Consider the following 20,141-nt stretch of genomic DNA (forward strand, 5'->3'; position numbering starts at 1 on the left):
AAAGAAAATGCCATGAGCTGATGTTTAAATGGTTATAGAAGGGTTAATTCTTTTGTTTTCTACAGTGTTCTCAAAACCGAACCAGTTCAACTAGGAATCGGCGTCATCTCTCGTCTTGTTTTTCTTGAAAATCGGTATTATCAATCAAACTGGATTGAGCTGTAGTTGGACCGATGGAACAGTGTCGAATCGTGATCCAATAGCGAGTCAATCCCGCTGGATTTTGGAATTGTTCGAGGAAGATAACACCACCATAAAAGTTGACAACATCTCCACGACAAAACCCATCCATTTTTAGTGGCCACCATCTAGCCTTTCGTTGCTCGTCGTCCACCTATCGTTCATGCAACCGTTGGCCTTCTTTCTTGATTCCGACAAATTATGACGTCGTTAGAACTCCTTGACATCACCATAAAATTCATCGGCACCTCTACATCAAAAGCCCCATAATCCAACTTCGAGTGACCGTCGATCGCCGTCCACCTATTCATGCAACCGTTGACCTTCCTTATTGATTCCAGAAAATTTCGGTGTCGGTATAACTCCTTAACACCACCATAAGATTTTATAGGATACGGTCCAACCGACTGGTTCAACTGGTCAAACCGAGAACCGGACCCTTGAACGGGTCAAGGCCCGGTCTGGTTTTTAGAACATTGGTTTTCTGTTTTTAACCTTACAGAGACATATATATGGCCAGAGCTGAAAGCGTAGATTAATGAAGAAATTCTTAACTTGAAATAGGGATATGTGCCACTGATGCAAATTCATTAGCATTCCAGAACAGTATTTTTACAGAATTTTTCCCCTAACTCGATATATATATTAGAGTAATGCTACAGTTACTGACGGTAGTGCACCGAATTTGTGCATCGAATGACGTGGCAAAGTCCTGATCGTTGATTAATATTAAGTTAAAATTAATCAACGGTCAAGATTTTGCCATGTCATTCGGTGCACTACCGTCGGTGACTGTATTATTTTCCTATATATTATGATACTACTTCAAGTTCAGGAAGAACATAATAAGCAGTTTTCTTCAACCAAGTTTGGCACTTATAAGCCCTTCAATCGATCCAATTAAGCCGACTATGGTAATAAACAAGCAAAAGATGCTGAATGTCCTAAGAACAATCCATTTTCTTGTCCAAGGACTAATTTTCTTCTGCACAAAGTACATTTCCACAGGAAAATATATGGCCAAAGGCCAAAAGTTCAAGGCCCCCAAAACTCCCAAGACTTGGTTGAAGTAAGGGAAAACCATTGCAATTGCAGTTGTGGACACCACATAGGCTGTTCTGAAGCATATCCTGAAAAGATTTACTCTCAAGGATGGTAATGATGGGAGCTTGAAGGTGAAAAACTTGTTCACAAATACACTGTTTGGATATTTCTGAGTAAACCATCTTTCAGAAACGGCGAATACCGGTTGGCTGTACATCTGATGATCAAACAGATGAGAAGAAATTATGCACTGAGTTAAGAGCTCCTTGGGAGAAAAAAAAATGAGTAGCTTGATGTGGGTTGGTAAAAAATATACCTGATATCCACCAACCAAATGAAGAACAATGCAAGCATTGGCAAAGTCAACTAGCCAGTAAGGCTCATAGAATCCGAATCCTGTCAAGATATTTCCAGGAGTATCATTGCCAAAGGCTGCATATCCAAAACATCCACAGCAAAGGTAGAAGAAAGTTGTGATAAAGATTGCAAGCATTGAAGCCTTCTTCATGGTCTTGTTTTCTGGTGGAGGCGACTTCAAAGTATCCTTCATTAAACAAATATTTTGATTCACTTCAGCTTCTTTTGTCGAAAGAATTTGTGTTGACTGAATCATAATTCTGTTTCATTTACTAAAGACTAGGTACCAAACCTGTATCTCCAGGAGAATTATGGCATATGGATAGGCAAAAGCAATGTCCCCAAGTGCTTGGAATGCTAACCATAATTTGTCAGCAGTATTAGCAGCTGGTACTCCAGTTAAGCTCCCCTTAATCATCCCATTTTCTGCGCAAACAGACAACTTTAAAACAAAGTTTGCCATACCAAATAAGGAATTTTGATTGTTATTATTTCCATATGGTACTCAGCAACTAAACAATTCACAAAGCTCAAGTCCCAGCCATACCTATCACTGTTGCAAGACCAAGTCCAAATCCTATGAAAGAATAGGTAAAGGACATGATTGCTGCAATAACTGAGAGCCATTCCATGTTATGAAGATCCGGTATCTGCGAAAAAACAATCTCAACAGCTCCATAGAGCAGCATATATTTGGTAATTCCGTATGCACATGGAGCATCATGCCCTTTTCTGTGGTAACAGTTTGATTTCTGAATTGCTCTGGGTTAATCAGCATTAAAATAAAAAAAAATAAAAAATAAAAAGGGATCAATATAGGAGCTCTATTGATTTAAATGAACCAGAAAAGAACAGGGAAGATACACAAAAAACAACAACTAAATATAAAAAATTTCAGGGCTGTCAGGAGTCATGAGCTAAATGAAAGACACAAATCAATGCGTTTGCAAAGAGAGTACCTTATACTGGCTGCAGTAGTAATAACATAAGCAACAGATGTCCCATAAAAACTCAGATATTGAAGCAAACCACAAAACCATGTATGAATTTTACCTGAACTATCACTAAATGAAATTAGGAGACATGTAAAGAGACCTATCCACAAGAAGAAAATTTCTGACCCAAAAGAACAAAATGAGAGGGCTAGTGTTTCTACTTAACCAAGATTCAATCTAACAGCATCAGTGTAGGTACGGTTTCGGGTTCCTTTTATGGGGTCGGGGGACCTATAACAATCAGCAAGAAGGAAAGCAGAAACATAGGTGATGATTGCAAAACAAAGCAAGGCAACTGGCCCTCCTATCCATCCCAGCTGTGAAGTACTCCATGCCAAAGACAGAACCCCAGAGCCAATAACAGCAGTAATTATATGCGCAACGCAACTCCATAAGGTTCCTGATCGAGTTTCCCACAGGCAGCAAATTCAAGATTGGATTGAAATTTGCAAGAAAAGATAATAAATTTTAGTCTATATTTGAGTCCTGGAAATGTGTTACCAGTTCTTATCTGCCCATCGTCATCATCACAGGAAACCTTAGCTAGTTCCAGAGAATGATCAACTGCCATGTTCGTCCAATCGCGCTAGGCAATGAAATTTTGGCGAGATTTTACAACCTGTATACCCAATTCAAAGGGCCTAAGGCTAGTAGCCAGCTATAAACATTGTGCTATATATGCATTGATGCAATGAAACAAAACTTATTACATCAGAAGCTTAGATACAACATTAATTTCCCTATTATTGCCTAATTTACACCATCCTTGGAAGTATTTGTCGCCGCTTAATTTGTTTTTATCATAAGGCACACAAAAAGGCTTAGAAAAAACTTAGACTTTCTGTTTTTATGACACTAGAAAAATCTAAATTACTCTCACATGACTCAAAAACCATAACTATATTATACTATGAGCTTTTTCCTTGTAAAACTTTTATACTAGCTAAGTCAATTGAATTGGCATATGCTTACCAACTAGAAGACAGAGGAGTTGTAAAGGAAGAACTCTATCATTTACTTGAACAAAACTAGCTGCTCCACAACTTGAAAGATTTTCAAGAACTTTAAACCAGTCTGGCGACCTTCATGGAGCCATGACAACCTTTTATGCTAACATAAGGAATCTTCCATTGGCAAGAAGACGACACTTGAACCTTCAATAATAGAGCCATGACAATCATGTTCACGTTAGCCACAAATGTTCTCCTTTTTTCTTTTTGACTTTCACTTTTAGTGAAATCAACATAAATGGCCAAGAAAGATAGGACCATTTCCTTTCTGCCAAAAAAAAAAAGATATAAACCTTTCTGTCAGTGCAGGTTCCACCACACTAACTTTGCTTAGCTTTATTTTTTTCTTTCTTCTGTAGTTATTTTCAATCTACATTAGTTCTAATCTTTAGCACGTTTCTTATCCACAGAAAAATAAAGGAAACTTTGAATTTTGTTGTAGTTATATTCTAAATAATCAACTCATCGGTAATGTTTTCTCTTCTAGGTAGAATAGTTATCCACAGAAAAATAAAGGAAACTTTGGAATTTTGTTGTAGTTATATTCTAAATAATCAACTCATTGGTAATGTTTTCTCTTCTAGGTAGAATAGGAGTCATCTTGAGGTCTAACGGAACTTTGAAAGAAATATCAAAATTTCAAAGTACAACAGCCACTTGTTACTTTATTAAGAGTTCTTCTCTCTTATGGACCTCTTGAATTTTCAAAATCCTAGCTTAATAGCTGATGAAAGTAGTTTCAGTTCGGATTTAAAAAAAAATGCGGATGTATGTACCAAAGAAAATTCGTATATCTTTAGATGTAATCTTTAAGAATGTCTCTTCTATGAGCATGTGTCACAATTCACGTTGGCATTTTGCTTTTGGTTCTAGGCAAAAAGGCATATTTCTTCACTTTTGAACAACTAGCATAGGGAAATGGACCCACTAATTGATTTTAATTTAGAATTTTGTGTTTGTAAGTTGACTCAGTAAAATGTTTCCAAGTGTAAAGTAAACCAACAGAAGAATAGTGATCTCTGTTATGTCACACCAGCCAGCCTTTGTTTCAAATTCCCAATTTGCTAGTATTAGTGTTGGAATGTGAACACTTTTTGGTAATTGACGAAGAAAAGACAAACAAGAAGAAAAGAAAATTTAAGTTTTAGGTAAATTTCTAGTTTAAAAGTTTGTAATTGAGAATATCTATTTTTCTTTTACTTTGAGTTTTATTAGGAAAGAAGAATTGGTTTAGGATTTTATTTAGAGTTAAAATAGGATAATGAATTAAATTAAAGGAGTCCTATTATGATTAGAAATATAAATCCTAGTAGGAAAAGAATATCCTATTTTACCTATAAATAGATGGGTTAGAACTAATTTAAGATTATGAGAGAGAGAATAAGAAAAAGAGAAAATGTGAGGGTACAAGACGAATACCATAAGATATTAAACACCATAGGAACGAGACTTTCGCCTAAATAAAGGTATTAGGTTGATGGTGTAATGAAACACTTGTATCGTATTCATAATATTATAGTGAAAACTTTCTCATTCGTGGATGTATGCAAGTTTTGTGGAACCACATAAAATATCATGTGCCTCTGTGTTATTATGTGTTGTTCTTTATTTTTTACTCCATCGATTTTCAACATGGTATCAGAGCAAAGCAATTGGTTGTATTGCTGTCAGATTCTTAACCATTAGCATGTCATCTCTCTCTGTCTCTTTAGCCCACATATCTCTCAACCGGTGACAGCGAGTGTCACTCTTTGCTTTTTTCCCTCCTTATAATGCCAATGCATGCATCCAGATGGCTTGACATTTGACTCTAAGAACCAGAAATTTGGTATATCAAGTCCATGATGATCTTATCTAGAAAGGGCCTAACACCAAGTGGGTTTTTAGGTACAAACTCTACCACATATATCATATCATACCATTATTTAAGACAAATATATCGATATCAACTTTATCTTCAAATATTTGTTTCTTTCTTGCCAAATCACCTAAAATAAAGTAGCTAAAATAGCACAATTCCAGGGCCAGAACAACAAAATCATGTCAAGCAAACAATGGCATACACACTTCTCTGCAGCAATGTAAGCTAAGAATCTAAGATTAATGAAAATTTCAGGAGGCCTAAAGCTGAGGTCCCCTCATGTATGTAACACCAATGAGATCCAGACAAAATGTACAAAAAGAGGAACATAACAGCACAATTTAAAGAGTTTAATGATTCACATAGAAGAAGAGTTAGAAATTGCAGATGGGATCAAGTTTCATACCTTATGCTTGTAGCAGTTGTCATGGTATAGGTAATTCCAGTACCCCATAAGCTTTCTTGTGCCAATACTACACATATCCGTTTGCTCTTGTCCCCTGACAATATCAATTATATTATATAATTATTTGTCCAAGTACCAATGATTCACATGTCTTGTCTCTGTTATGAGAAATTATGATCCTGCACATGGGCATATATAATAGTAAATTATTGATTCTTCTATTCACATGTGACTCTGAGAGGAATGGGATAGCTGAGAATGGCATTTATATTTCTTTTGTTTATGCAAAAATCAGTTGCTTATTTATACTAATTGGGAACACATATTATAAAGTTCTAAAATGTGAAGTAAGTTGCAAGTTATTATATATAATACAGTCAAGTCATGGCTCAATATTGATTGTAGTTTCTCACCTAAATAAAATTTCACAGCTTGGGTGTAGGACCTGATTCTGATGTGACCAAATTCAGGATCTGGGTATCGATGGCAATCCGTAAGAAGGGTTGAAGAAACAACAGTGACACCAGCAAAGGCTAGTATGCATAATGGACCTGCAATCCATCCTAGTTGAGCTGTGCTCCATGCTAGAGATAGCACTCCAGCTCCTATCACTCCTGTTATAATATGTGCCAGGGCAGTCCATATGGTCCCTTCAAGAAAAACAAATGAGATGCAACTGTAAAGTTTGGTTGGAATTAAATGATGAAGATGAAGGAAATAGAGGCATTAACGAGAACAAAATAACAATAAAACAAATCACAGACAGTAAATAAAGAGAAAATAACATGTGCGATTTACTCTGGTTCACTCAATATGGGCTACGTCTAACCGAGTCAATATTAATGTAATACTTCCTCACCTCTCTCTTTTACAATGAATGAATTGTCCTATAATTACTATCACACTCATAACAAGAGAAAAATATGTTTATACTAAGTTTAAAGTGACAAAACCTAGTTTTACAAGGATTCATATTTCTAAATCCAAACCCAATAAGGAATTAATGACTTAAAGAAATCCTACAACAGTTATACATGGAAAAGACCCAAACCGTCTACATAACCCATTAGTGCTGAAGTAGTCGACAACTCCAAAGAAAGTCAATATTTACACTATGAGTTAGGCAGAAATGAGACAAGGGAAACAAATTTCATGAGATCAATAAAACTGAATAATTTTCTTAGCGATTAATGATGATGAAGTTTATGCAGTTGATCGAAAAATTCAGTCCTGTAGCTAGCGAAATCGCCTGAATTTGGATCCTGGAATCAAGTTTTCCAGCAAGTTTTAGGAATGTAAAATGTCCTAGTAAGAGGTGGAAACTCTTTAAATTCTTTTTGATTCTGTCAGAAGTGTCCATAGTCATATAGCTCAAGACTAATCTTAATCTAAACAAAGATACAAAACTATCAGAAAGCCTTGTTCTGGGATGGTAACTGAAGAAGTTAAAACCTGGGAATTTTAATCACAAGCCAGCTAGTTTCTGATAGAAAGCAGAAGACCGAGTTCTGCCTTAACTAATTTAAGAAATTGAAGCCAAAACAGAAAGAGTTAAGAAAAGATTAATTACCAGTTCTTTCAATAGACTCTTCTGATGCATCAGGTGAAGACAAGCTTCCAACTAATGGCAACTGTTGTTCTTCTTCTGCTAAATCACCCATGTTTCTTCTTCAAGATTTGATGATCTCAATTCTCACCAGTTTGTGACCTATTCTGTCATCACAAGTAAACTCATTACAAATTCTTATAAAATGGTCAGAAACAGCGAAACCTAAACAAATAAGTCAAGGTGGTTATATCGAGGTATAATTTAATCAAACACATCTAATCAGAGAAGGGTAGTTGAAAACTAAGTCATACGTTGAAACTCCATTTTCCTTTATGTCCCATATTAAGTAACCTTTCACAATTGGCTCATTCCTTGAAGTTAACCAGCCATGGAAGTTTTGTTCGAAGTCTTACATTTCCTAGCCATTCATATACATACCTAAACAATTAGGTGAGGAAACGAAAAATTTATAAGTTTTTGATCACATGAAGCATCGTTGATTAACAGCTTTTAAGGGATTGATATTTTCTTTCCAAGTCACTGTCAACATTTAACTTTATTCTTGTCATGTTGCATCAGATTAGCTGATTTTTTTAGGAAGCAGCTCCCATAAAAGGAAAAGGATGACCAATGGAGTATATGTATGCATGAAGAAAAAGACAGAAACCCCATAGCCAAAGAGCATCAAAGAATTTGTATCAACCAATGCCTGGAATTTGGACCTATTTACACAGTTGCTTTTCAAAGTTTTTATAAAAAAGCATAAAAGAACAGGCACTTAATATAATATTTAACCAACTACTAGCATTATTAGTGGCTAATATTAGTTTTATGGCCTAACATTTTCCCCCTGAGGTTTAGTACGAAAAAGTTCTTCCCCTCTAACTTTGGGAAACTAACACTGACACCCTTAAAAATAGAGATTATATTAGTTAAATATAACGGTGTAAAGGATAGATAAGGGTGCATTTGGTTTATTATTTTGGGTATGATTTTGGAGATAGTATTGGATGGTTGAGTATGAGAGTATTACGAGATAAAATTTAAAAATTTATGAAAAAACCCCCAAGATTTGCTAATTTAATAAACACCCCAATATATTAAAATATTGTAAAATGACAAAAACACCACTAACACTCAAAGTGCTTGATTTCGGCCACCACCGCCGAAATCTGGCCGAAAAATTAGATAACTACAAAATCTGATCGAATCTGGCGGGTATTCGATCGATATAGCCTTGTCCAGCCATATCCACCACAAATCTGGCCGGAAAAGGCCAAATCTAAGGCCGGATGTGGCCTTCGACGATTGGAAAAGGCCAACTTTGGCCGTCAGTGACGGCCAAAGATATGGCCGTCATTGTATATCAACGATAGCCAAGATTTGGTCGTCGTTGACAGTCAACGCCGACCATTTTTTTGGCCGTTAGATCTGGCCTTTTCCGGCCAGATCCATGGCAGATTTGGCAGGAAAAGGCCAGATCTGGCCATTACCGGCCATTTTCAGTGGTCGTGTGACTGTTGTGACAGATTCCGGCTACCACCGGCGGTGATTGCCAGAATCTGGCAAGTATTGTGGATGGGGGTGTTTCTGTTAGTTTTTAAACTTTTTTCTGGGGGGTATTTATGAGATTAATAAACTTATGGGGTCTAAAAGTAATTAAAAAATAGACTAATATTTTGGAAATAACGTGCCAAACAACATTTGAAGAATAGGATTGAAAATATGGATAAATACAATAAGCAAAACACAACCCAAGATATTTTGTGTAAACTGTTGGCGGTTTTGGTCAATGACTGACCACTTTTACTTTCAACAATTGTATAATTCCCAAGCCAAAATTGTTTACCGTTTGACCAAAACTTCCAATTGTTTGGCCTAAACTGAATTTGAGCCAAACCTTAGGGGTAACACTAATAAACCCTTAGTTTTATTAACAAAACAAAGTAACCCCACAACCACAATTATTGCTGATGAAACTATAGACTTTATAAAACCTTGATAGCAAGCCCCCAGGACCCAGTTGACAAGATATTTTATGAACAAAAGGGCCTCTGCTAAATTAAAAAACATAATGAATCCCATATTGAAAAAGAATTAATATAAAGTTAGTGCCCACTCTACTCATTTGATTTTGAAATATGAATCATGTAGCTTTTACAAATGGGATCAATCTCTTCTTTACAAATTTTCAATAATTGCTAAATGCTATTAGGACATGCCTAATTAGCACACATTTTAAGTATGTAAAATTTGGATAAACATTACAAGAGTAAATCACTTTTTCCCACCCAAGGTTTGCCTTAATGACACTTTCCAAGCCAAATAATTTTTACAACACTTGCTCACCTAAAGTTTATATCTCGTAAATACTTAAAATACACTTCACTTTTTCAACTGACATGCAATGAGTTATCAAAAGTCAGGATAAGAGGGGTTTTATAAAGTGAAAGCCGGTGGATTTGATGGTGGTGACCGATTAAATATTTACCGCCAAAATCAGTCGAAAATCAGATAAGAACAGGAAACTCTAACTTTGCGATGATCGGCAATCGACGAGAAATCAAGTTTCAAAGTGAGAAGGTTTTTATAGAGAGGATACTAGAGGTTCAAATGGCGATGACGAAGAGAATTTTCACTGCCAAAATCGGCTTTGGGTAAAAACAGAATATTAACTTTGGGTTGAAAATTAGTATTTTGAAACTTTTTAGGTGGGAAAGTGTCATTAAGGCAAACCTTGGGTGGGAAAAAGTCATTTACTCAACACTACAAACGTTCTAGTGTATTTTGAGAAGGGGAAACGACATGCACATACCCAAGGTTTGGAGAAACGACAGATTGGTATCCAAGAGCCAAGAGGTTTCAAAAAGACAAACAAGTACCTTCCATTAGGGAAAAGACTAGAATGCCCTTGAGAAATATTAGTCTATTTTTTTAATTACTTTTAGTCCCCTTAAGTTTATTAATTCCATTAAATACCCCCAGAAAAAAGTTTAAAAATTAACAAAAACACCCCCACTCACCCATACTTGTCAGATTCCCGCGGCCACCACCATAAATGTCCGGTAGTTCACCGATCTGGCCGAAAACGGCCAGATCGGTGAACTACCGGCCATTTTCGGTGGTAGCATAGACCGTTGTGACAGATTCCGGCTACCACCGGCAGTGGCCGCCGGAATCTGGCAAGTATGGGTGGGTGGGGGTGTTTTTATTAATTTTTAAACTTTTTTTAGGGGTATTTAATGGAATTAATAAACTTAAGGGGTCTAAAAGTAATTAAAAAAATAGACAAATATTTCTCAAAAGGCATTCTAGTCTTTTCCCGAACGAAAGGTATCTGTTTGTCTTTTTGAAACCTTTTGAGTACTAATCTGTCGTTTCTCCAAACCTTAGGTAGGTGTAAATCGTTCTGCCTTTTGAGAAAGCCTTATAACTTTTTTAATGACATATCATTCATTAACATGTATTGAATATCTATAAACTTTTTTTATAAACACCAATCAATTTGGATACAGTATTGATTTCAATCAGGATTTGTACATGTAGTATTAATTGTCTAATACTGGTTTTCTTAATAACATATATATATATATATAATCAACATTTTTTCCTTTATTATATTTGTTTCACAACTAGAAAAGATTATGTGTTTCAAGGAGAAGAACACAAGGGAGCTTCATGGAACTCTCTCATACAATAACATGCTCTTATTGTAACAACAACTTATTTACCAGTTTCAAGTTTTGCAGTGACAACCCTAGAGATATCACAAAGTTTCACCATTATTTGATTGGAACCTGTAAGTGATACATCTTTGACACTTCCACTATTCACACGCTCACAGTCGTTTCCATTTTCCCAGCCAACCTGAGCCATTTCATTTGCATTGGAATAATCATTAGCATCCAAACTTTGAAGTCCTTGTTGTAATGCATAAACTGACCCTGCATAATTTATAGTACAATGATCAAGAACACTCTTGAAATCCAGCCCCGGTTCCCGGCTAAGTAGAGTCTGAATTTGATCCTGTGTGCCCTTAGCCTGAGCGGAGCTTAACTCCAATGCGATTCGAGCCAGTCCCCTGAGGTCGGCGTTGCCTGATCGTTGATCTGCACTGAGAGTTCGAACGCAGAAATCAGAGTCCTGAGTGTCCTGACATACCTGATTCACAAGTTGGGTTGCAGCAAAAGAGGAGTGTTGAAACAAGAGGGGAATGATAACAAGTTGTGAAACAAGAAACAGGAAATGGTGATTTTCAATGGCCATTTTGATTAAGGGATTCAGAAAAGTTGAATAAATTTTATATGATAATAGTGATTGGTGATCATTTCATATATGGTTACAAAATTAATGGCTTCAAATTCGGAAAGTGTTATTGTGTGCGCAATCTGGCACTAGTTAAAACCATTGAAGTTAGATGATCTTGCCGTTTAATGCATAATCCTCGCAATATTATCACATTGTGCATAGCCAAAGTAGGAATGGCAACTCATATATAGCCAAAGTAGCCAAATTCAGATTAATTTTAGAAAGTGAATTCATTAGACTCGCAAACTAGATGACGCATGGACTTGGTTATCCCTAAGAGAGATTAGTATATGCGTTCGGGATAATAGCTTTTGAATTTGGTAGCAAATATATATTAGTTTTGTTGTTAAATTTAAGTAACCTCACTACTGTTTGGCTGCCGTCACACTTGACGTCATGAGTTCGGTCTTCGATGACTAGAGCCCGGCTAGATCGAGAAATCAATGAGTTTCAACCAGTGTTTTAAAACCCAACTTGGAGTGAAACTCGACAAAGTGGATGGATCTCGGATTGACCGATTTAATTGGTTTGACCAACGAGTCAAACCAGGGTCTAAAAATTTGAAATCTAATAAAAAATACCCATAAAAATTATATAAGTCTATATAGATTTGAAATCTTGCAAAAACACCCTAAACACCACCGTCGGCGTAGACAAATAGGGCTTGTTTCCGACGACGACAACACTCCCCATCACCATGAAAACACTCCCATCAGCCTCCTGACCAAAACACATCTCACCCCTCCCCTATTAGCCTCCCCAGTCACCGACGATAGTGAGCTTTTTCCGACAACACAATCTTGTGATTTTCGATTGATTCACTCATCGAGAATTGGCGATGTTACCACCATTGCACCCACCTGCCATTCCTCTTCCAAAGCCCTAACATTCTAACCTTCAATTGTTCACAGATTGATGTCTTAATTTCTAGGGCTTTCAATAAATAAATAAATAATTTAACTAGCCGGGTTTTAAAACACTAATTTCAACACAAAATTTGGGGTCTTGAGTCCCTTGGTAGACTCAGTTCACAAGTGGGGTTGCAGCAGAACGGTACTGAAGCAAGAGACAGATGAAAAATTGTGAACCAAGAAAGTGCAAAAGGTGATTCTGTGATGCCATTTTGGTTGAATCAGAAAGTTGGAACTAATGTCATATCACGAATGGTAACAAATGTATGGTTCCACAAAGGGAAATCTTATTGTTTATCTTGTAGCTTCTCTTACCTTTTTCCAAGTTCCGAAGTTAGATCAGACTTGTCTGGAAATCTAAACAGAATTTAGAGCGATATCTTAACAGATCTTTATAGAGTTAGCTCGGCATGGCGAAGTTAAGGAACACAACAGAGAAAGGAATGAATGGAAATCCAATCAAAAGAATGAAGGAAGAGTTACATTGCGAAGAGAAATGAATTGTTATTCTCTAAAATATGCACAATTTTCTTACTCATCATAAACATACATTTAGCATCAAAGCAGGTACTGATACAATAAAGAACAAAAACATCAAGACACCTGCTCAATTGACCGAACAAGGGGCAAGGGCACACCTGGAAAATGGTGCGGCTGAAAGCTGTCTATATACACAGTGATGTATGACCAAAGCTTCAGGAATTTTTTTGCCTTACAACAGATTGCTTCGTTGACTACGTTTTTAATTTCTTATCATCTGCAACATTGAAATTCATTCCAAAAGTGGTATGAAGGATGTGTTCATACAATGATAAAATTTGATTCAAAAGCACAAGAGATTACCAACAAGTAAAGGTAAAATTTCATCTACCGCTTACCTTCGGAAGAAGAATCTTCATGTACAAAGAAACTTGCAGCGACTATCAGATAACAAAGAATGAGCATAAGTCCTTTAAAGTAATTAGATGTTCCTTCCTGCAAACAGAACGGCAACCATAAGATGAAAACAAACTCAATATATAACTACACATGTTACCAAAAGTATAAAAACTAATAATTTAGATCTTGGTATAAAAGGTACTAACCTGCAGAAAGAAGGCAACGACTATGACAGTTATGAAAAGAGTTGCTGTCTCAAAAAGTTGAAAGTTCAAGTCCATAGTGCGACCCATTATCCATCCAATAACCACGCAAAACGGAATCTGAGGCAACGACAATAACCCAAAGTTTTTAGACGTACCATTCCAAATGAAGCAAAACTAAAACAAAATGGAAGTAATAAACAACAAAAGGGTAATCCGATCTTTGCAACCTACCCCAAACATGGATATTTGTGTTGATGATCCTATTGCCACTCCCAAAGATATGTCCTGCAGAGAAATTTTACATTAGTACAAGGCATTGTAATAGTATCAAGAATTGCTAGAGCAAGATATGGAGAAACTGCTCACAAGTTTGTCCTTCATGGCAAACATGATAGCACTTGCATGCTCTGCAGCATTCCCTACAATTGGAAGTAATATAACACTAATAAATGAAATTGGAATGCTCCATGCAACCGACGCTCCCTACAAAACAGGAATAACCAGAGAAAGCGTATCAAGGATAGTCTTGGAAACAGACAATTGCAGTTTCACATACTGCAAAAGTAGCTTTGATTGTAAGTATAACCCCTATTAAACTTTCACAGAGAAACACCAATTAACATGAATTTATCAACAGTAAGATCTATTTGCACCAGCTCAATTACATGTAAGGAAAGATACAATCAAGATTTCTAATCAACAAAGGAAAGTATATAGCCAACCAAATGTCACCTGTATAGCATCGACTAGATACTCTGATAAGAAAGATATCCAAGCTGTCATAATTAAAAGCCAAATAATTGATTCCCATTTTGAGATCTCTGGCTCTTCATCACCGCCATCATCATGATCAGCAGCATCCGTGGCCTGATTCTCTTCCTAAGTTCACACCAATTATCACACCACTAATTATTCCAGACAAAACAAGAAAAAGTAAAACTTGTTTGTATTAAAAGTGGTAACCAACCTCAGTGAGAGGGAGATATGGCTCTCGTTGACCTTTTAATTGGAAAACAAGATAGGCAACATATGCCACTAGCATAACACAACTGCTAAACCTTGAAAGAGCCAGCTCTGACCTTCCAAAATGCACCTCAGTATGTGTGTAGTGAAGAACAGCTGGAAAGAGCAGGCCCATGACTGCCATCAATAACAGTCCCGAATTCACAACAGCAGATGCCTGCATGATAACTTGGCTCAGTGATGCAATTCAAAAGCACATGATAGGCCAAAAGGACCAGGATAAGATGCTTCCATATCTACCTTATCAAACCGCTGTTCCTTATTCCGAATAACAAGACCGCCACAAAAGAATGCACATCCAAGCACCAGCAACATATTTGACAAAATTGAGCCTAATAATGAGAGCTGAACGACACGTATCATACCGCTTTTCAGAGCATAAATTGATATAATCAGTTCCGTTGCATTTCCAAATGTAGCATTCAAAAGGCCCCCAACTGTAAAGTCCATTGAATATACTCATAAGTTGGAGCGATAGTGGAACACAGGTAAGCAAAACGCAAGTAATGCATGAGAAAAATGCCTAAATTCAATTTTGCGCATTTGATTTTGATTGAAGTTAGCCACAGAAAGAAGGAAGAAAGACAATGGAAAGGACAGAAAGATTATTTTTTTCTCAACAATTTAGCTAGATACCAATTATTGTAGTTCTAATTAAAAATGGCTGAAAAAGATGAATCCTATATCCACACAAGTTGACTATGTATTCTCAAGCTCAAACTGTCATTATTTCACAAGGAAAGCACTTCATATCTGCCGACCGAAAACTAATAAAAAAATAGTAGATACTCTGATTAACTCAGAAGACAAAAACAACAGTTACAACTGATCAGTTACCCATTAAATCTCTATGAGAATTATACCTGTAGCACCAGTGTAAAAGGCCAGTTGCCTGTATCAAAAAATGAGAAAGCCATATTAGCTACTAAACAAACAAAAACTTTACAAAATAATTGACATAGAGAAATATGAAAGCTTACTCTGTAGCATAACCTAAACGCTCTGCCAAAGGAGTTATACCCAGCAAGCTTAGAAAGAAGACCCATCCCTGAATCCATCTCAACAAATTAACCAAAACATACTTTTGCAACAATAAGCAAACAATCCAATACACAAATATCAACAACTGAACTCACTTTATGACCAGTCAGGTTATGAACCATGATCGCCAATGGCCCAAAAGGCATAAGCAAATTGAGTTTATTCGAGAAAACAACAGTCTTTATGCTCTTATACACGCCATTCCGCAAATTTTTATTTCCACGAGATGTTGAAGCCAAAGAAATAGGCTCATGTTCACATTCAAGAACAGGTTGTGCCTTTTGAGATTCCGCTTCCGGAGTAAAAAGACTCTCATCCTCAAAGTCACTCACTGATCTATCGTCTAATGAACCCATCTGCTATAACAAAATATATATTGATTACAACCAATAAAAAATACAGTCTCAACAATCCTATCATGGTCATAAAACATTATCATCTAAAAGAAACCGAGTAACAAGCAATGAAGAAACTTACTTCAAGATTGGATTGCGTTCCCTCCAATCTTAACTTAACCTCCATCTCTTCTTATATTAACAGAAAGATAACTTAAACGAATCCATCAATTTGTGCTCATTGTGCAATTTTCTCAATACCAACAAAACATGGTTCTACAAAACTCAAAACATAACAAAAACTAGCATCAGCCACCTACACAAAACACTTCAAAATCAAAACTTTCACATTCAAACCTCACTCAAACAGCATCAAACTAGCCTTCAAACCAAACTAAACTCCCCACAACTAAAATCCCCCATCTGGGTATTTTTAAATAACTCCAAAAATCAGATCTTGCACCAAAAACAACCATAAAAAACCAAAACTTCAAATCAAAACCACTATCAAAATTAGATCTGCGAAAGAACTAACCTCAACATAAGCAGAACTGGGTATCCTACAAAAAAATAAACCAAAAAAAGCAGTTGGTGAGATGACCGTACAAGAATCTTAAGATAAAGTACTTAGAATTCGCCGTCTTCTTCTTCGACAGATTTAAGGGTGTAAACAGAAGTTTACTATGATTAGAAAACCAAAGTACTTCGATTCTAAGACAAGCCAATCTATGTAAGTTTGTGCTGTTTGCATTCGTAGCCGATCTGTGAGTTCGTTTCAACTATTTTAATGATTTTATTTTTGTATTTTTTTATTTATCGGTCTATTTAAAGTGATCTTCGCGGCAGTTTCCTGAATAAGAATTTAGAAAAGTATTTAAAGAGATATTTATTACAAGAAAATAATTTATTACATTTACTAATATTATGACGTAATAAATAAATTTTGGAATACACGTTAAAATTATTCATTATTTATTTGGTATCAAAATATTAAAACTTTATTGCTAAAATTAGACTCTAATGGAAAATTAGTGTGTCCTTTTTTTTTTTTTTTTTTTTTTACAAATTTATCTTTAAATGTTATAAATTTATTGTTGATTTCAATAAAATTAATAATATTTTACTGAAGATCGATATCATTTTTGGGGGGTTTTTATATAAATATCAACCTCTTGAGACATTATAAATCAATCCCAATTTATAGATTTTATAAAATCACTTTTACATATGCATTTTTAATTTAGAAATTTAAAAAAAAAAAAATGTAGTACAAAAATTTTTGTATGTTTCTCCGCATACAATGTAAAGAGTGCACTTGATTTATTATTTAGATATTTTTTTAAATAATATTTAAAAAAAATAAAATTAGGTTGTTATTACATTGTAGGATTTAAAAATTAATAAAAATAGCCTTATAAGTTTGTTTATTTACTAAATACCCCTATAATCAAATATTAAAAATTAATGAAAATACCCTTACCCATCCATTAAATATCGACAGTCGGCCACCACTGCTGGAGGTTAGCCGTAGTTGCCGTATCGACACATGACCGACTGGATCTAGCCATTCATGCGTCAATATGGCCTTTTCCAACCAGATCTACAGCTCGATTTGGCCATTGACGGTCATAGCTGGTCATATTTAGTCGTCAACGATGGTCATATCTTAGCCATCGTTGATGACTGGCTACGATCAAAGATATGGCCATTTGGCTGTGAATCTGGCTGGAAAAGGCTAAATTGACACACTATTAATCAAATCCAGTTGGTAGTGCGCCATTATACTAGAGTCCGGTCAGTTTTCAGTGGTGGTGGCCGGAATCTGACAAATGTGGGTTGCTAGGGTATTTTTGTCAATTTCTAAAAAAAAAATTTGGGGGGTGTTTAGTTAAATATACAAACCTAAGGGGTTTGAATGAATTGAATAAAATAGAATAATATTTTGAAAATACGGAAATAAATGTGTATTTTGGATAGGATAAGGAATAGGGTTGGGAAAAATTATGTACCAGTTAGTTTTTTTTTTTAATTTAATTTCTCTAAAGTTTATATTAAAATTTAAATTAATGTGAAGTACTTGGCATGTTTTATTGAAATGCGTGGATGAAGATATGATTTTTGAGGTTAAAAAATGTAGAGTTACAGATGTAGAAAGAGACAAAGGAGGCCTGTTTTATTTTATTTTATTTTATTTGTTTATTTTTTAATCAAAATATTTTTGCATTGTAATAATGTATTATTATTATATACGAGAAATAATAAATACTGGGTTATTAATAAATTATGTTAATGATTTAATATGAAAGAAAAAAGGCACAATATATATGTGACAACATATAAAACTAATTTGTTATACGATTTCATCCAAGAAGATAAATACTATAAATCACTAATTAATTATTGTAGCTTTTTCATCTTATTAGTAATATAAATAATTTCTTGTCATAAATTTACAGCTCAATCGAATAAGAATATATAAATATATCATTCAAATATATATTATTCCAACACAATTTTCTTTTAAGCATCTTATAGATAATGGAATAATTCAAATATGATGTCTAGAAGCAAAGATAAATTCCACAAGACAAAAAGGCACCATCACTTCTTGAAGATTATAAGTTAGGTATATGGGATTTTCAGCTTTTAGAGATATCCGATTAGTTGGACCGATGTCCAACTTTGAAGGCTTAACCTAAACTTGACTCAGAACTAGAAACATCAAAGAATAAGTCAAATAATTATTTTAAAAGCTTTAATACCGTCCGATCTGAATAAGGTCGTGACAGTAATTAATCTTGAAGTTTAGTGATCAAATAAACTAAGATTTAATTAACGAGAACTCACACAAAGTTGCCGACCGTCACTCACAAGAGAGGACTAAGGCAAAATCTATTAAAATAAGTAGTAATTAGGTTATAAATTATTTGGGGGATAAAATCAATTACAAAGTGGATAATATATATATGAACTTAAATGGTACACATATAAGAGCACCAACAACAAAGGTGGAGAATGACACATAACTTAATTTATATTAATACGAAATTAAATAATATAAAATGCACTTTTCATTGCATATAAATAAAATAAATTATATTAACGAAAGGAAATCTTCTATACATTTTTTTTGTTATCAAATATAACATATGTTATCAGAAAATTTGCATTTTCAACAATCTTATAAAACTACTTGACATACATGCAATGTTTAATATTTTTTTTTTTATTACCTCTGAGTGATCGAGTGATTCGATAAGGACCGTTAGTTGTATTATTCAAAAAATCTTGAATTCGAATCTCTCTTCTCGATTGCTAATAGGGATAGCTACTGGAACTCTTATTTAGTCGATTATTCTAGAATTCTAAAAAATTCCGAAAGATTAATTAAGATGTGCGTAAGGAAACCTAGACACCACGGTCATCGGAAAAAAATTATACTAATTGCGTTTGATTCATTATTTTGGATAGGATTTTGGGAATAATATTGGGTAGTTGAATAAGGGAGTATTACGAGATAAAATTTATAAAAAAGCCCCTAGGTTTACTAATTTAATTAAATACTCTAATATATAAAATGATAAAAACAACTCCACACCCGCAATGCCAGATTCTGGCCACCACCACCGAAATCTAGCTGGAAAACTGCGTTACGACACAGCCCGGTCGAAATTGTGTCTTAACACGTCGATATGGCCTTTTCTAGCCAGATCAGATCTACGGTCAAATATAGCCGTCGACAGCCGCAAAGGTCTATCTTTGGCTGTCAATGACGGCCAAAGATATGACCATCGTTTTCGGTCAACGATGGCCAAGATTTGGCTGTCGTTGACCATCAACAACGGCAATTTTTTTTGCCGTCACTGAAGGTCAGATCGATGAATAACTAGCCTGTTCTGATCGTGGTGTAAGCCATAGAGATAGATTTCGGCTATCACCGACGGTGGTTACCAGAATCTGACAAGTATGGTGGGTGGGGGTGTTTTTACTAATTTTTAAACTTTTTTTTAGAGTATTTAGTGAAATTAATAAACTT

The 20,141-nt window shown here is 35.2% G+C and overlaps 3 protein-coding genes across 7 annotated transcripts; all 3 read right to left on the bottom strand.

Annotated features, from left to right (window-relative positions):
* Positions 1–757: 757 nt before the first annotated feature.
* On the bottom strand, positions 758–3,849 carry LOC116138908 (probable amino acid permease 7). The gene is made up of 8 exons (XM_031424583.1): positions 3,549–3,849; positions 3,078–3,195; positions 2,743–2,976; positions 2,541–2,634; positions 2,129–2,343; positions 1,874–2,007; positions 1,541–1,768; positions 758–1,441 (listed from the first exon to the last, which is right to left on the bottom strand). The coding sequence occupies exons 2-8, from the start codon at positions 3,145–3,147 to the stop codon at positions 1,040–1,042; spliced, it is 1,377 nt and encodes a 458-aa protein (XP_031280443.1). The 5' UTR covers positions 3,148–3,195; positions 3,549–3,849; the 3' UTR covers positions 758–1,039.
* A 7,168-nt stretch (positions 3,850–11,017) lies between these two features.
* LOC116138942 (pectinesterase inhibitor-like) lies at positions 11,018–11,807 on the bottom strand. Of its 2 annotated transcripts, XM_031424625.1 has the most exons (2): positions 11,365–11,807; positions 11,018–11,269 (listed from the first exon to the last, which is right to left on the bottom strand). In XM_031424625.1, the coding sequence occupies exons 1-2, from the start codon at positions 11,666–11,668 to the stop codon at positions 11,241–11,243; spliced, it is 333 nt and encodes a 110-aa protein (XP_031280485.1). In that variant the 5' UTR covers positions 11,669–11,807; the 3' UTR covers positions 11,018–11,240. The 2 variants fall into 2 exon arrangements, with proteins under 2 accessions (XP_031280485.1, XP_031280484.1); XM_031424624.1 differs by having other exon boundaries at positions 11,018–11,807.
* A 1,525-nt stretch (positions 11,808–13,332) lies between these two features.
* LOC116138894 (vacuolar cation/proton exchanger 5) lies at positions 13,333–16,855 on the bottom strand. 4 transcript variants are annotated; one of them, XM_031424569.1, is made up of 13 exons: positions 16,641–16,855; positions 16,248–16,381; positions 15,866–16,126; positions 15,710–15,777; positions 15,593–15,621; positions 14,970–15,166; positions 14,674–14,886; positions 14,439–14,585; positions 14,073–14,189; positions 13,938–13,991; positions 13,707–13,823; positions 13,500–13,596; positions 13,333–13,378 (listed from the first exon to the last, which is right to left on the bottom strand). In XM_031424569.1, the coding sequence occupies exons 2-13, from the start codon at positions 16,290–16,292 to the stop codon at positions 13,356–13,358; spliced, it is 1,368 nt and encodes a 455-aa protein (XP_031280429.1). In that variant the 5' UTR covers positions 16,293–16,381; positions 16,641–16,855; the 3' UTR covers positions 13,333–13,355. The 4 variants fall into 4 exon arrangements, with proteins under 4 accessions (XP_031280429.1, XP_031280428.1, XP_031280430.1 ...); XM_031424568.1 differs by having other exon boundaries at positions 15,866–16,129; XM_031424570.1 differs by lacking the exon at positions 16,248–16,381.
* Between the last annotated feature and the right edge of the window lie 3,286 nt (positions 16,856–20,141).

This window comes from Pistacia vera, unplaced genomic scaffold (assembly GCF_008641045.1).
Source record: "Pistacia vera cultivar Batoury unplaced genomic scaffold, PisVer_v2 Contig344, whole genome shotgun sequence".
Lineage (NCBI taxonomy): Eukaryota > Viridiplantae > Streptophyta > Magnoliopsida > Sapindales > Anacardiaceae > Pistacia > Pistacia vera.